Below are 17,440 nucleotides of genomic sequence, written 5' to 3'. Positions count from 1 at the left end.
AGGGCTGGCAAGCTACAGCCTGCCTGTTTGTAAAGATTTACTTGAATATAGCAACTGCTATTTGTTTATATATTGTCTATGGCTTCTTTCATGTTATGACGGCAGAGTTGCAACACCAACTATAGGGCCCACAAAGCCATACAGGAATTTTACCATCTAGCCCTTTGAAAAAAACTTTGCCAACCCTTGCTATACTGTAAGTCAAGGGACTCTGCTGTGAGACCTTGGACAAGATACAGACTCAAAATCTGTTTCTTCATCTATTAAAAAGAATAATAGCACATGCCCCATGTGCAGCAAATGAGTAACTCAGCAAGTCAGGGTTGTCTATACTGTGTACGTTGAAGGTATGGTCCTTGATCTACTCCTTGGAGGGAACTTTTAAGCCCTTGGAATGTGCTGCCTTTGGTAATGTGTTTTTGCTTACTTGGGGGTCTGGGACCAGACAGTGTATACTAATAGTGTAATTCATGGCAGGGGCTTTGGGCCACTCTAGACAGTCTAAACTAACAATTTGACTTATGGTGGGGGCCTCAGGTCATCTGGTATCCAGCGTGACCTCTGGAGGGTATGGAGAGACTGAGTGATCAAGGTCAGCCACACAGGCAGTCAGACATGCCACTGTGACTGACCCCAAAAAAGACTGACCAGGGCTCAGGTAAATTCCTTTGGCTAGCATTCCTCTGTGTTGCTATGCATCATTGCTGGGAGAAGCAAGCAGTGTCTACATGGCTCTACTGAGAAAGGACAGCTGGAAACCTGTGCCTGGTTTCTCTTGGACTCTGCCCTATGTGACTCTTGTTTGTGGATTTTTTTTTTAATTTTTTTAACGTTTATTTATTTTTGAGACAGAGAGAGACAGAGCATGAATGGGCGAGGGGCAGAGAGAGAGGGAGACACAGAATCCAAAGCAGGCTCCAGGCTCTGAGCCATCAACCCAGAGCCCGATGCGGGGCTCGAACTCACAGACCGCAAGATCGTGACCTGAGCTGAAGTCGCCCGCTTAACCGACTGAGCCACCCAGGCGCCCCATCTTGTTTGTGGATTTTAATGTACACTCTTTCACTGTAATAAAATGTAATCTCAAGTATTAACAGCTTTGCTGACCTCTGTAAGTTGTAGCAAATCACCAAATCTGAGGGTGGTCTGGGGGGCTCCTGAGCAGCATCTCATTATATTATGTGGATAAAATGTGATAACCCATACTAGGCACTTAACAGTGGCTGGTTGGCATTATGATAAAGGCTGAGTACATACTGGCTGTTATCATCAAACCATTAAGCAAGTACTTTGTAAGATTCTTTGTGTTATAAGACTCTTACAGCACTTAAAGACTTTTCAAATGGAGTTCATATTCAATATGCATTCAACATTTGTGTTATTACTCTGTATCAGCCACTGCACTAGGTGCTAGAGATTTAGTAGTAAGCAAAATGGACAAAAATCCTTGCTTTCATGGAGCTTCACTCTAGCAGGAAGAGATAAACATAAAAAAGTAAATGTGTAGAATGTTAAACCATAATAAATATAAGAAAGGGGAATATGAAATGTTGAGAGAAAGGAGAACACTTGAAGTTTCAGGTTGAATGGCCAGGAAAGTTATCTTTGAGAACACGAAACCTGAGTGAAGATGTGAAGGAAGTATGAGAACCAGCTGTACTATTTTTAGGAGAACATCCCAGGCAGATAAAATAGCGAGAGCAAAGGCCCTGAAGTAGGAGAAAGCCTACTATGTTTTAAGAACAGCAAGGAGGCTAGTGTGGTCAGGGTGAAATGGATATGGATAGGAGTATAAGAGATCAGAGAGATAACAAGGTGGGGAATGGGTATAGGAGACAGATACAGGGCACTACAGGTCACAGTAAGGACTTTGGCTTTGAATCTGAATGTCATTAGAAACTAACGGAGAGTCTGAAACAAAATAATGACATGATCTAACTCATGCACGGAGAGTCTGAAACAAAATAATGACATGATCTAACTCATGCTGTGTCGAGAATAAACTACAAGAGAACAAAATTAGAAGCAGGAGATCTACTAGAAGGTGACTGTAATAAATCAGGCAAGAGAGGACCCTCACTTGGGTCTGTGTGGTATTGGTGAGGGGTGATGAAAAGTGGACAGTTTCTAGACATCTGATGGTAAAGCCTGCAGGTTTTCCTTGCAGTCTGGGTATGGACTGAGAGAAAAAGAAAGGAAATCCAAGGTTTTGAGTCTGAACAATCATAAAGGATGGAGTTGCCATTAACAGAGAAGAAGATTATAGGAGGAACTAGTTTGTGGTAGAGGAGGGGATATATAACAGAAGTTCATTTTTTAAAAAATTTAAAAAATTCTTTCTTAATTTTTTATTGAGACATAGCTGACATACAATATTACATTAATTTCAGGTGTACAACATAGCGCTTTGGCATTTGTATACATTACAAAATGATCACAACTGATCTAATTACCATCTGTCACCATACAAAGTGAATACAATATTAACTATATTCCTTATGCTGTAGATTGTACCCCCTTATTTTATAACTGAAAGTTTGTACCTTTTGACCACCCTTCACCCATTTTGCCCCACCACAACCCCCCCTCCTGTCTGGCAACAACCAATCTGTTCTCTATATCTTTGAGTCCGGGTTTTATTGTGGTTGTTGTTTTGATTCCAAACAGTGAAATCATAAAGTATTTATTTTTCTTTGCCTGACTTACTTTACTTAGCGTAATACTGGTAAATAATACTGCAATGAACACAGGAGTGCATGTATCTTTTTGAATTAATATTTTTGGTTTTTTTGGAAACCCTGTAGTGGAACTGCTAGATTGTATGGTAGTTCTATTTTTAGTTTTTTTTAGGAACTGCCATACTTTTTTTCCATAGTGGTTATACCAAATTACACTCTTACCAACAGTATACAAAAGTTTTCTCTGTATCTTTTTCTCCATATCCTCACCAGCATTTGTTATTCCTTGTCTTTTGAATAACAACCATTCAGACAGATGTTAAGGTGATATCTCACTGTGGTTCTGATTTACATTTCCATGATCATGAGTGATGTTGAGTACCTTTTCATGTGTCTGTTCACCAACTGGATGTCTTCTTTTGGAAAATGCCAATTTAGGTCTTCTGCCCATTTTTAAATCAGATTGTTTTTCTTTGTTATTGAGTTGCAGGAGTTCTTCACATATTTTGGACATTAACCCCTTATCTGATATATGACTTACAAATGTCTTCTCCTGTTAAGTTGCCTTTGCATTTTGTTGTTTGGTAGTTTCCTTCTCTGTGCAGAAGCTTTTCTGTTTCATGTGGTCCCATTTGTTTGGTTTTGCTGTTTCCCTTGCCTTTGGAGTCAGATGCAAAAAAACTTTGCTAAGATTTATGTCAAGGAGATTACTGCTTATGTTTCCTTCTAGGCTTTATGGTTTCAGGTCTTAAAGTCAAGTCTTTAATCCATTTTGAGTTAATTTTTGTATATGGTGCAAAATAGTAATCCATATTCATTCTTTTGCATGTAGCTGGCCAGTTTTTCCAAAACTATTTACTGAAGAGACTGTCCTTCCCCCATTGTATGTCCTTACTTCCTTTATTGTAAATTAATTGACTATATATACTTGGGTCTATTTCCAGGCTGTCTATTCTGTTCCACTAATCTATGTGTGTTTTTATGCTAACACCATACTGTTTTGATTACTATAGGTTTATGGTATAGTTTGAAATCAGGGAGTGTGATACCTCTGGCTTTGTTCCTTTTTAAGACTGCTTTGGCTATTCAAGGTCTTTTGTGGTTCCTTATACATTTTAGAAGTATTTTTTCTTGTTCTGTGGAAAATGCCATTGGAATTTTGATAGGGATTGCATCAAATCTGTGCATTGCTTCGGGTGGTATGGTCATTTTACCAATATTAATTCTTCCAATCCATGGGCACAGAATATCTTTCCATTTATTTGTGTCTTTAATTTCTTTCATCAATGTCTTATAGTTTTTTAAATTTTTTCAAATGTTTATCTTTGAGAGAGAGGGATAGACAGAACACGAATGCGGAGGGGCAGAGAGAGAGAGAGAGAGAGAGAGAGAGAGAGAGAAAATCCAAAGCAGGCTCCAGGCTCTGAGCCATCAGCATAGACCCCGACACAGGGCTTGAACTCATGAACCATGAGATCATGACCTAAGCCGAAGTTGGATGCTTGACCAACTGAGCCACTCAGGCACCCCAATGTCTTACGGTTTTCAGTGTAACCTATAGTTTTTGGTTAAATTTATTCATAGGTATTTTACTCTTTTTGATGTGCCCATAAATGGGATTTTTTGGATTTCTTTTGTTGATAGCTATTATTATACAGAAACACAACAGATTTTTGAATATTAACTTTGTGTCCTGAAACTTTTACTGAATCCATTTATTAGTTCTAACAGCTTTTTGGTGGAGTCTTGAGGGTTTTCTATATATAATATCATGTCACCAGCAAATAGTGATGGTTTTACTTCTTCCTTTCCAATCTGGATATCTTTTATTTCTTTTTCTTGCCTAACTGTCCTTGTTAGGACTTCCAATGCTATGTCGAATAAAAGTAGGGACAGTGGGAATCCTTGTCTTGTTCTTGATCTCAGTGGAAAAGCTTTTAACCTTTCACTGTTGCATATGACATTAGCTGTGGGTTTGTCATATACAGTCTTGATTATGTTGAGGTACATTCTCTACCCACTTTGTTGAGTTTTTATCATCAATGGATGTTGAATTTTATCAATGCTTTTCTGTATCTACTGAGATGATCATACATTTTTATCTTTCATTTTGTTAATGTGGCATATCACATTGATTTGATTTGTGGATGTTGAATAATCCTTGTATCTGTGGAGTAAATCCCACTTGATCATGGTGCACAATCCTTTTCACGTACTGTTGAATTCCTAAGGTTGAATTTGATTTTGTTGAAGGTTTCTGCACCTGTGTTCATTAGGGATCTTGGCCTGTAATTTTCGTTTTTTTTGTGGTATCTGTGTCTGGTTTTAGTATCAGGCCTTGTAAAGTGAGTTTGGAACTGTTTCCTCCTCTTCAGTTATTGGAAAAAGTTTGTGAAGGAGGGTAGGTGTTAAATCTTCTTTGAATGTCCGATAGAATTCACCAATGAAGTCCAGTGGTCCTGGACTTTAATTTTTGGGAGGTTTTTGATTGCTGATTCAATCTCCTTACTAGTAATTATAATCAGATTTTCTATTTCTTCATAATTCACTCTTGGAAAATTGTAAGTTTCTAGGAATTTATCTATTTCTTCTAGGTTGTCCAAGTTTTTGGTCTATAATTCATAATTCATAGTGAACTATAGTTCATAGTATTTCTGTGGTATCAGTTATAACTTCTTTTTCACTTCTAATTTTATTTGAGTCCTGTTTTTGTTGTTGTTGTTGTTTCTAAGTCTGGCCAAAAGTCTTGTAAATTTTATCTTTTCAAAGAACCAGCTCTTGGGTTCCACTGATCTTTTCTACTGTCTTTTTATTCTCTATTTCACCTATTCCATTCTGATATTTATTATTTCCTTCCTCCTACTAACTTTTGGCTTTATTCTTTTTCTAGTTCCTTCTGATGTACCATTAAATTGAGATTTCTCCTGTTTCTGGAGGTAGGCCTGCATGCTATCAACCTCCCTCTCAGAACTGCTTTTACTTCATCCTGTAGATTTTTGTATGCCATATTTCCGTTTTCATTGTGTCTAGGTATTTTTTTCTCTTTTGATTTATTCTATGATCCACCAATTGTTCAGTAGCATGTTGTTTATTCTCCACATATTTGTGATTTTTCTGATTTTCCTCTTGTAATTTATTTCTAGTTTCATACAATAGTGGTATGCTAGATATGCTTGATATGCTTGATGGGATTTAAACCTTCTTGCATTTATTGAGACTTGCTTTGTGACCTAACACCTTATCTATTCTAGACAATATTCTGTGTGAACTTGAGAGGAATTTATATTCTGCTGCTTTTGGATGGAATGTTCCATATATATCTATTAAGTCCATCTGGTCTAAAATGTCATTTAAGGTTTATGTTTCCTTACTGATTTTCAGTTTTTTTTTTTTTAATTAAAAGGATATTTTTAAATACTTACTTTTGAGAGAGAGAGAGAGAGAGAGAGAGAGAGAGAGAGAGAGAGCAGGAGTGGAGGGGGGGAGCAGAGAGAGGGAGATACAGAATCCGAAGCAGGCTCCAGGCTTTGAGCTGTCAGCACAGAGCCCAATGTGGGGCTTGAACCCACAAACTGCGAGATCATGACCTGAGTGGAAGTCGGCTGTTTAACCAACTGAGCCACTCAGGTGCCCCTGATTTTCAGTTTTGATGACTGATGTAAGTAAGATGTTAAAGTCCTCTACTATTATTGTATAGTATATACAATTATATACTTTGACACTCTTATGTTGGGTGCATACATATTTATAAATGTTATATTTTCTTGCTGGATTGACTACTTTATCATTATGTACTGCATCTCTTTGTCTTTAATTACACTCTCTTTTTTAAAGTCTATTTTGTTTGATACAAGTATAGCTGCACCAGCTTTTTGTTTCCATTTGCACGGAACATCTTTTTCCTTCCCTTTACTTTCAGCCTGCGTGTGTTCTTACAGCTGAAATGAGTCTGGTAGGCTGTATATAGATGTTTTAGGAATTCAGTTTGAACATGTTAAGTTTTATATGTCTAACTGGACATCCAAGTGGAAAAATCCAGTAGACAACTAGACATAAAGGTCTGCAGTTCAGAAAGTCCAGGCTGCAGTTATAAATTTGAGAGTCCTAGCACACAGATGGCATTTAATTCAATGAGGTTGCATGAGACCATTTAAAGAGCAAATCTACATAGGAAAGAAGAACACATCATGGTCTAGGCTCTAGGTCATTCTAATATGTAGAGGTCAGGGAGATTAGGAGACACCAGCAACATTAATTGGGAAGTTGCAGACAGAAAGGCAAAAAGTAAACCAGGCAAGTATGTTTACCCTGAAAGTCAGCGTTTCAAGGAAAGTGTGATCAACTGTGACAAATGATGATAGGTTAAGTAAGATTAAGACTGAGAAAATGTTCATTGGATTCGGCAACAAGGAGGTCAACCAGAGAGTTAAAGGATAATTCTGGTTGCAGTAAAGGCAAATATCTTTGGAATGGGTTCAAGAGAACTGGAGAAGAGAAACTAGAAATAGTGGGTATAGACATGTCTTTTGAGAAATAGGGTGACAGCTGGAAAAAAAATGGGACTATGTAAAGGTTTTTGTTCTGTTTGAAAATGGGAGAACAACATGTTTATATACTGATGAGAATAATCCAACAATAAAAGAAGAATTATTGCAGTAATATTTTGAGAGAGAGAAGAGATGGACTTTAGCACTTAAGTGGAAGGAATATCCTTGGCTAAATCATCTATTGTAATTGAAGAGAAGCTGGAGTTTGGGGAGCGGATGCAGGTTAAGTGGCTAATGTTTTGGTAGGGAACCAGGATGCTCTTTTCCAGTTACTTCAATTTTCTTGGAAAGTAGGAAACTAGGTTGTTAGCCATGAGGATGAAAGAGCAGGAATAATGAGAAAAAAGAAAGTATGAAATAGTTGCCTAGGAAGTCAAATGAATTATGCAAAAGGTCAGGACAATCATACACATTTTCTGGCAGAAAACAAGAACAAACTTTATATCCAAACTTTTCCCCATAACATATGCCAGTGGTATGTTCCGCCATCGCTCCAATATGCCTTCTGGATCTGTGGTTAAATAACTGCTGTGTGCATTCATAGCCCTTGAGCACTAGGATATTATTAAATTTTAAAGATCAAGTGATATTCAGAACTTTGTGTTTAATGAGGCAGAAAAATATGTAATAATTTAGAGACTTATGTAGGTTTGAGACCAACTTCAGGACACTAAAAAAAACAAACAAAAAAAATAAATAATAATTAAATACCTTATTTTCCCAGACAAGTGAAACTTGTAAATAGTGTGCTTATGCAAAGCATCAAACAATATATCCTTAGGAGCAGAATGATGCAATTCTCTTCCTCAATAAAAAGGCGTTACACTTGTCACCTGACCACACTGTTACGATGAATTTCTGTATTATAACTATTTAGACCAAGAAATAAGAAAATGCAGAAGATTCCCCCAGTACCTTTTCATCCAAGTCTGAACTACTGACAGCATCATTAAGATGAAATTCTGCATTACCACTGTTTAGACCAGGAAATAAGAAAATGCAAGAGTCTCTTGTACCTTTTCATCCAAGTCTGAACTTTTTATGTGTTCACTGAAGTCTCCCAGATTTTCACTTTCAGAGGTCTCATTAGTAATTTCCCCTAGGGAAATGTTTTCACCTTTGGAATCATGTTTTATCTCATTTGCTGAAAAGAAAGAATATTCAACTGTAGAAACTTCAAACAGTGAAATAACTAAGTTATTCAAAGATTGTTCTAAAAATGAGTTGGAATTCAGACTCTTTTAAAGTCCAATGTGACAAACATAAAGTAGTTTTCAGCAAACTATACAATTATTCCTCCCTCTTTCAAAATAACTCCATTATATTAGATATAAAAAGAATGGCACTAAGACAAACTGAGATATATCAAGATAAATTTAAGAATGTTTCTTATGTCCAGTTATTTTAAATATGTTTTTAAAACTTTAAAGTACAATTAACTTTCAAAATATTTCCTGTGAAGACCCAGGTATTCAAACTTATGATTAACTGTAAATTACAAAAAATTATAAAAAGGATTCAGATTTAAAATGTCATAAAGTTTAAATACATACTTCCATTTAAAAATAATGCCACAAAATTTCTAAGGTCAATGATCCTCTCTTTTGTAGATAAAGCTGAACAAAGTTACTTACTAAATAATCAAATGGAAAATCTCTCAATCTCACCTGTCAACCAAGCAATAAAACTGAGGAAAACTGACAAACTATAAAACATGTTTTAACAAACTCTAAAATGAGAAGCTTCCTATTTTAATGAATTCATTTTGGCTAGGCCTGAATAGAGACACAAAATGATACTTCAATATACATATTTTGAAAACGTCAAATTTTACCTGCTGACAAGGAAGCACAGACCTCTGACTTCATCAATCCAGAATCCGGTACAGGAAGTTCTCTATTATAAAGCAAACAGAGCTTGAACATTATAAAGGATTCTACACAGATCCACTTCTCTAAACATTATATATTACCAGCTTTAGTAGCTGGTGAAGATCAGCTCAAGTTCTCCAAGGACAGAGTATTACAATGGAGGTTCAGAAACCCAGCACACCCAAGTAGATTCCTCATTTGGTTCTTTTAATCACACACATAAGCCACAACTGTTAGGGAGTGCTGCCATTCAAACTGCTACTCAGGGAGAACCCGATGACAGTTCTAACAGTTCTAAACTATTACACCCATACTAGAAGATGTTTAACTTCTACTCTGAAGTTTATGTATGTACAGCTTACTGCCAATGTAAAAAGGAAGACAGTTTGACAGCTGTTTGAATCTTTTTTTGTAGTCTCTAAAGACCACATATGGTCTAAAGGTTAAGGGTATAGAGATCAGAGTTAGATCAACCTAGGTTCAAATATTGTTCTGCCGCTTAACTGTGTCAACTATGACAACATTATTTCTTTCAGTCTAACCATATCTGTAAAATGGGAATATCACCTATCCATGAGGTTATTGTGAGGATTAAATGAAGTGTTTTTAAAACCAACAGCATAGACTCAACAAATGAAAACTACATTTATATGAGCGACAAATGGCTAAACATTTCTCCATTTTTAAAAATTTAGAAATATATAAAAGAATAAAATATAATAAACGCCCATAATCCCACCATTTTTTTCATTTAATAAATTCGTTTTATTAAACCCAGCCTACAGCTCTACAACCGCTCACTGGTTCAAGATTACTTCCTACTCAAGAAAGAGAAAAACTAAACAAAGTATTTTATACATCATTCTCTAAAGTCTTTGGAAAACAGGAAGTATTTGCTCCCTGACATAAGATCTAAAACAATTGGAAACATATAGTTTAAAGAATGGAAAAAATAATAATATGAACAGAAGGCTCATACAATTTGACATGATGAGCAGAACACATCCCCAATCCTGCCCATTCATATCTGAGAACTGTCATGTCCTTCTCTGAAATAAGAAAGAAATCAGGTATCATTCTTAACTCCTACCTATGATTAATCAATCAGATTAATCAATCTTCACTTCCTAAATCTCTCCCAAATCCACATCCACTTCTGTTTGAAGTCATCATGTCCTTTGGCCTCATTATTACAATAGCTCCCCGCCACACCAGAGCTACAATGATTTTTAAAATTTAAAAGTCCTTTGGTGAATCCCTATATGCTGTTAGGATAAAGTTCAAACTCACCATGACTTCCAGTTTATCTAGGATGGTCTGTTTAGTCCTGTTGTCTTGACTTAAATTATTAAAAGCTCCTCACTTCACTCTCAAAAGTTTTGCAGTTCGGAAGACAGATTCTATGGTCATTCTATTTGTAAAGGATGTAATTTAATGACTGAGCTTTCTGCACATTTTGCAGCTTTATTTCTTGCCATATGAACCCTAAGCCATGGAACATTATCTCTGTTTCTCAGTTGTGACATGCCTTTCCCTGTGGGCCTTTATACAGGCTATTACTCCTATAACAAAATTCTATTTACTTTTCTTCACCAACTGGCTAATTCTTGGTAATTCCTTTAGTGTTCATCTTAAATACCATTTTGAAAGGAAGTCCTTAACATCTCACACTTCTATTATAGTTTACTGTACTTGCTTAAATATCTGCCTCTCTTGGTGGATCAAAAGCTTAGGGAGGACAAGGCCCAGATGTGTCTTGTTGCCCTCCATATATACTCAGCACCTGACATCTTCGTAGCCAAGCACCACAGGGAGACCCAAATGAAGATGCCTCTCTTCTGTCTAGGAACTCCCAGTATATGGGAGGCTCACATACGAGCAGACGTAATATACTGAGATAAGTGCCAAGAAAACTGCTAGAACAAATTCCTAGAATACCATCTCAGATGAGACTTGAAGGATAGCTGAATAAAAAGAAAGGGACTTGCAGATAAAGTAACATAATGCAAAAGGACTCAAGTACATGACATACTGTAGAAACCACAAGCTGCTTGCTGTGCGTATCTGTTATTACCCTTTTCCCCCCTTCCCCCCACCCCCCAAAACCATATTTGTCAAAGAGAGAATGGATGCGATCCACTAAAGAGCCTTAAAAAGACATGCCAAGCAATTTAGACTCTATCCTCAGGTGGGCAGAAAGCCACTGAAGCAATATAAGCAGTCACTGGCAGATCAATTTCTATTACAGACTATCACTACGGAGGAGGATAAACAGAGAGTTCAGGGAGAATTAGCCAGGAGCTCATTACAATAATCTAGGAGAAAGATGAATAAGATAGCAGCAGTGAGAATGAGAGGAAGGAAAAACTGTGAGAGATTAAAGTAATAGCATGAATACAATTAAGTGTCTCAATAAATACACAAGAACTGAAGGATGTTTTTGCAGTTTCTAATTATCCTGAAAGTTACATTCTCACATAGGTATAGCTCCAGACACATAGGAGGTTATATCTGCAAACAAAACAAAAACCATAAACAGGCATATAGCAAGTATACTGCTTTAATTTCAATTTCAAAGTACTATATTAAAATAGTATTTTTAATATTGCTGGTATAGCTTATAAGCATGAGAAACTTTTTACTATGAATAACTAGCTCACAGGAAGGTAAAATTGTACATGCTGCTCTTGTTAGAAGTAATTTAATTTTGTTTTGAAGATGAGAAACACAAAGAAATTAAATTCATCTAAACTACAAAAATAATAAAGCAACACTGTAATGCACATAAATATTTTACAGTTTTGTACTGCTGTAATGAAAAGGCACAGCTCTCCCTTGACGGAGTGGGAAGGTTCAAAAATGAAGGGGAGGATGAGGAAAGGAGAGAAACGAACAGACTTGAGTGAAGCTATAGAAGTACAGAGAAGCAAAAGAGATTTGAGCAACAAGGAGAGGGGAGTAAAACTGAAGAACGACATGGATGACATCAAGTTTATCCTCCAACCACAGCATTTTATAAGGGAGTGATGAAGTTTAATAGGTTCCACCCAGGACTTGTTTTGTTTTTTTTTTATAAAACAAAATTTAATACAAAATATGATACTACATCTCTCATAGTAGGGAAAATATTGTTTTTATAAATCTGTTTCACACACTCACAAGTATGTACTGGATTGTAATGCAAAATGTACCTTTGCTATGGGTAACTGACAAAAAGTTGAGCAGGACTGCTCTAGAATTATTACTACCAGAACAAGTCTGAAAACTATGCCCAAGAAAAATTCAAAATGTTATTGCTTTCTTCTGAGATGTTAACTAGCTGACTTGAGGTCAGTGTTCACTTATTTACACATTCACATACTGCTTCTAAATAGGGCCGCTACAAATTTACTGAGGCAATTTTTCTGTAGATAGCAGTGGCCAAAAGCAGAGAAATATTATAGTATCCAGTTCATTGGGCCAGAGGTTGCCTGGCCTGATGCCCTGGTGTGAGGTGCTAGGTCTCTTGCTACTACAAATGAGTATTCCATAAAGTACAATATCATATATTCTGGCAAAGACAAAAAAAACAATGGTTTATGTGACCCAAAAGAGAAAAAAGTAAAAATAAGAATGACACTTCTTCAAACTGCCCCACCGCCACTTTAGAGAGGAAATGACGGAGAAAAGAGATGAAAAGTAGATTAATGTTCTGTGGCAATCTGTAGAGTAATCAAATTAAAGTCTTACAAATAACTAAAATGGCCCTGTTCTAGCAGGCTGTTTTGGGCTGAGGAGCAAACTTCAGAGCAAGCTACCCTGGGTTCAGATCCAGGCCTTACTAACTTACTAGCTGTGTGTCCTTTGGAAAATTAAACACTTTGATTCAATTTTAAGGAGGGCTAGTTTTGGAGAAACTGAACAGACATTTTTCCTAAGAAGACTCAGAGATGGCCAATGAACACATGAAAAGATGCTCAATACCACTAATCATCAGAAAGGTGCAAATCAAAATCACTTCATACCTGTCAGAATGGCTAAAATAAGTAACACAAGAAATAACAAGTGTTAGTGAGGATGTGGAGAAAAAGGAACGCTTGTACAATGTTGGTGCAACCACTGTGGAAAATAGTATGGAGGTTCCTCAAAAAATTAAAAATAGAAGTACATTATGACTCAATAATTGTACTACTGAAAGAAAATGAAAATACCAATATATGCACCTCTATGTTTACTGCAGCATTACTTACATTAGCCAAGATAAGGAAGCACCCTAAGTGTCCATCGATAGATGAATGGATAAAGATGTAGTGTATACACACAGGAATATTACATAGCACTAAAAAAAAAAAAAAAAAAAAAGGAAGAGGTCATACTATTTGCAACAACATGGATGGACCTACAGGGTATTATGCTAAATGAAATCAGTCAGACTGAGGAAGACAAATACTATATGATTTCACTCGTATGTGGAATCTAAAAAACAAATGAATAAACAGAAAAAGCAGAATGAAACCTATAAAGAATGAACTGATGATTGCTACCGGGAAGGGAGGTATGGGAATGGAGAAAGTGGGTTAAGGAGAATAGGAGATACAGGATTCTAGTTATGGAGTGAAAAATTCATGGGAAGAAAAGGCACAACATAGGAAATATAGTCAATGATATTGTAATACTATTGTAAGGTGACAGATGGTAGTTAAACTTGTGGTGAGCATAGCATAAGGTACAGAGATAGTGAGTCACTACACTGTATACCTGAAACTAATACAACATTGTATGTCAACTGGACTTAAAAAAGAATTAAAATAAAAAGGGCCAGTTTCAACCTCAGAATTATTCTACTAAATAATGTAAGTGATGTATCTAGCACAGGGTAGACACCAAATATCAGTTCTGATAATTCAGTGTAAAATTTTGCACTATAGAGTGTCTCAGATATTCAGTGGAAAGGCAGAATGGAGCAACGTAAGCTTCTTAAAAGACAGGCTACAGAATCTAAATATACAGGGAGAGAAAGAATGTCTTCTGAATCATCTGAACAACCTTGGTGTCAGGCATTTTTCCCTCTAGAAGTTTGTGTTTATTATTACCAGCTCCAGAAGGTACAATGCTCTTTATGGATTTAAATCCAATTTGCAAAGGTGGTGTAACTGGTCCTCATTGATCACCAGCATTAGTCCTGTCCTGGTGACTTCAATTTCTGATGCTCAACTTTCCAACCATCTTAATCTGGCATCACCCTATTTATCCAGTTTTATTTCCCAGTACTCATCAACATCTATTTGCTTTAGAAAGAAAGGATTCACTGTCTTCATTTACATATATTCTAATCTAGATGCTTGAGGCACAGCCTACTATGACAGAAATTTAAAGTTTAATTCTCTCCCTTCCCTCAAAGTATGAGGGACTGGGCTTGCAAAGGTAAATGAGACATGGAAACTTCCTACTCTCAAGAAGTTCAACAGTTTAATAGGCAAGAGACATGTAAGCTATTACTATCATAACATCAGTGCCATAATTGTGATAGGAAAAGGTGCTATGGGAACAGAAAGGGCTCCTAACTCTACCTGAAAGAGTCAGGAAATGCTTCATAATCTGCCCTCTACAACCATATTCATATTTACCTTTACCTTATGCCTACCTTTTCTTCATTAATTTTCTTCCCCCACCAATTTTTTTTTCCTTCTTCCCCTTTATTAAATCTAAATCAATCCAAATTTCAAGGATCAGTACAAATTCTGACTTTTCCAAGATACCTTTTCATCCCTCTTTTCTAAACTACTAGTATTTCTTAGTACTTGTTTATGTATTTTTGTTTCAGGCACATTGATTTTTCCTCCATACCTACACAGCAATTCCCTTGAATGCTTGGCAGATTCTTAAAATCTCAATGACCCACTGTATAATATCACTCAACTTATATCTTAGAATATAATAAAATTGTGATTGAAGATAATCCTACGTTCTAGGTCAGCACTATTATAGACAATCTCAGGCTAATGTATTTACAGGCTAATTCAAAAGTTTTATCGTTGTCAAAAATTATGCATTACCAAGCTCATCAGTTCAAGTGTTAGTGGATTAGTTCCAATATGCTTCTGATAATTTGGGTTTTAAAATGAACTCTATCCATTGTAGAGATCAAAAATGAATAAGCATTCTAACATAACTTACACATCTTACAAATTCTCCCTAACCAAGTCTGAGAACACTTCCTCCAACAACTGAATCAATTCAGGTTTGACTATGTTTTAACAGTAAGAAGCAGTCCAGAGCTTCTGACAGTATCTGCCCTAACCCTCCCATACTTTTTTTTTTTAATTATTTTAAAAAAACCTTTTCTTAGTGTTTATTTTTTGAGAGACAGAGTAAGAGTGGGGGAGGGGCAGAGAGAGAAAGGGAGACACAGAATCTGAAGCAAACTCCAGGCTCTGAGCTGTCAGCACAGCAGCGCCTGACGCAGGGCTTGAACCCATGAACCACGAGATCATTACCTGAGCCGAAGTTGGCCACTTAACTGACTGAGCCAGTCAGACGCCCCCTAACCCTCCCATCGTTAAGTTCTGTTCCTGTAAAATACAAACACGGTCTAACAGGCTTCAACCTCTTAGTGTCTTAGAGGAAAAAGTAGTATATGAACCAAAAACTGGTTGATGAAAGGGACAGTTTTGAAATTTGAAATTATATTTTAAGCTTCATTTAGTTCTAGAATCATTAACAACTTTGTGTCCAACTATTAGCAGACCCTCTGTTTATCATACCTCCATTTTTCCCCGTTAAGGTTGATCCTAGCACTGTGGATGATTATAAAACGGGTATTTCTATTGCAGAAAAAATATTAAAATAACTACTGAGGGGACACCCGGGTGGCTCAGTTAGTTGAGTGTCTGACTCTTGATATCAGCTCAAGTCATGATCCCAGGGTCATGGGAATGAGCCACACATTCGGGTTTGCACTGAGCATGAAGCCTGCTTAAGATTTGCTCTCCCTCTCTCTCTCTTTCCCTCTGCCCCTTTCCCCGGCTCACACTTTCTCTAAAAAAGTAAAATCAAATTAAAAAAAATACAATACAATAAATAACAACTGAGGAAATTTTCAAGTTTACTTGAAGACCAAAATTTCAGAAGGAGATATGAAAAAAAAAAAAGCCAATAAAAGTATAATTGGCACTTTTGAAATAAAGGGAAATGAGGTTCAAAGACAATCAGAAAAATTATCTGAAGTAAATTTGATACTGCAAACCAAAATGGTTCACCTTGTCCAGGAAAAACTGACACATAATTACCAATCCCAAGACAGAAAGTAAGAGAAACAACTGATAGCTGATAGGAGGAAGACGAAGTGGAAAGGGAGGAGGAGGAGTGGGGGAAGGGCTAGGAGGAAAAGGCAGCAGTGGCAGTTGAGAGAGGAATGATGGGAGAATTAGGTTTGGCTTCAACCTTCACAACGAAGTCATAAAGCAGGCTGGAATGACCATACAGTTGTAAAGAGGAAAAACATAAACTGAAAATTTTATACCCAATTTTGCCTACACAATAGTTGTTCTTATGTATCCAAGATCTTAAAGAACACAGCAATCATGAACTCTTCTTGAAAAAAGCTGCTCTGAAATCTATCCAACTAAGAAATGAATCAAAATAGCCAAAGCAGAGGAAAGTACAAAGAATAATGGTAGGGACTGAATCAATTTAAATATATAACTTAAGGGAGTCTTTGGGAATTCAGATTACTGAAGAAAATGTAAATGACACAAAGCTTAGCAATATAAAACATTTTTTTAAAACACAAAAGTTGGGGGCAACACTGGTAGAAAAGCCAAAGTGTACAGTTATGCCCATCTTTCATGTTTGGAAAGCAAATGCTGCTGTCTGAAGTTAGAACATAATTTTTAAAAGTCATGATAAAATTCAAGCTATTAAATATTTCTTATTAACTTTAGAGAGAGACTTTTCGAAACTAATCTCTTGTGATACAGAAGTATATTGTTTCAGCAATCCCTTTAGCTTCATTTTAGTTCCCCTTCCCCTCAATCAAGAATAAATAAAATTAAATATTTTTACTAAAAAATAACAATATAATTTTTCTAAAATATGTCTATGCATATGCCTAAATAGATGTCTGAAATGATGACTACAAATTGTTAGCAATTGATTTGTTATTTTGGATGGTAGGATTACCCCCCTTTTATACTTTTAATGTAATGAACATGTATCACTTTTTTCAAAATCAGCCATTATTCTAAAAAAAAGAATAGAAAACAAACTTCCTAACAATTCACATTTCTTTCTACCTTTGGTGGTAGCTTACTGTCAACATCTTATTAGCTAACGGAGATGTCTGCTCTATTTAAATGCAGGATTT

The 17,440-nt window shown here is 36.3% G+C and overlaps 1 protein-coding gene across 5 annotated transcripts in view; it reads right to left on the bottom strand.

Annotated features, from left to right (window-relative positions):
• The window catches only part of TOPAZ1 (testis and ovary specific TOPAZ 1), a 100,641-nt gene that overhangs the window by 78,197 nt on the left and 5,004 nt on the right, over positions 1-17,440 (bottom strand). For all 5 annotated transcript variants that reach the window (XM_042999253.1, XM_042999254.1, XM_015545202.2 and 2 more), the window contains 2 exons: positions 9,060-9,121; positions 8,242-8,369 (listed from right to left, as the gene is read on the bottom strand). In XM_042999253.1, the coding sequence (XP_042855187.1) occupies positions 8,242-8,369; positions 9,060-9,121 (190 nt within the window). The remainder of the gene's footprint in view (positions 1-8,241; positions 8,370-9,059; positions 9,122-17,440) is intronic.

Source organism: Panthera tigris, chromosome C2 (assembly GCF_018350195.1).
Source record: "Panthera tigris isolate Pti1 chromosome C2, P.tigris_Pti1_mat1.1, whole genome shotgun sequence".
Lineage (NCBI taxonomy): Eukaryota > Metazoa > Chordata > Mammalia > Carnivora > Felidae > Panthera > Panthera tigris.
Note: the sequence above shows the minus strand (reverse complement) of the source record. Positions and strands in the feature narration are given on the sequence as shown.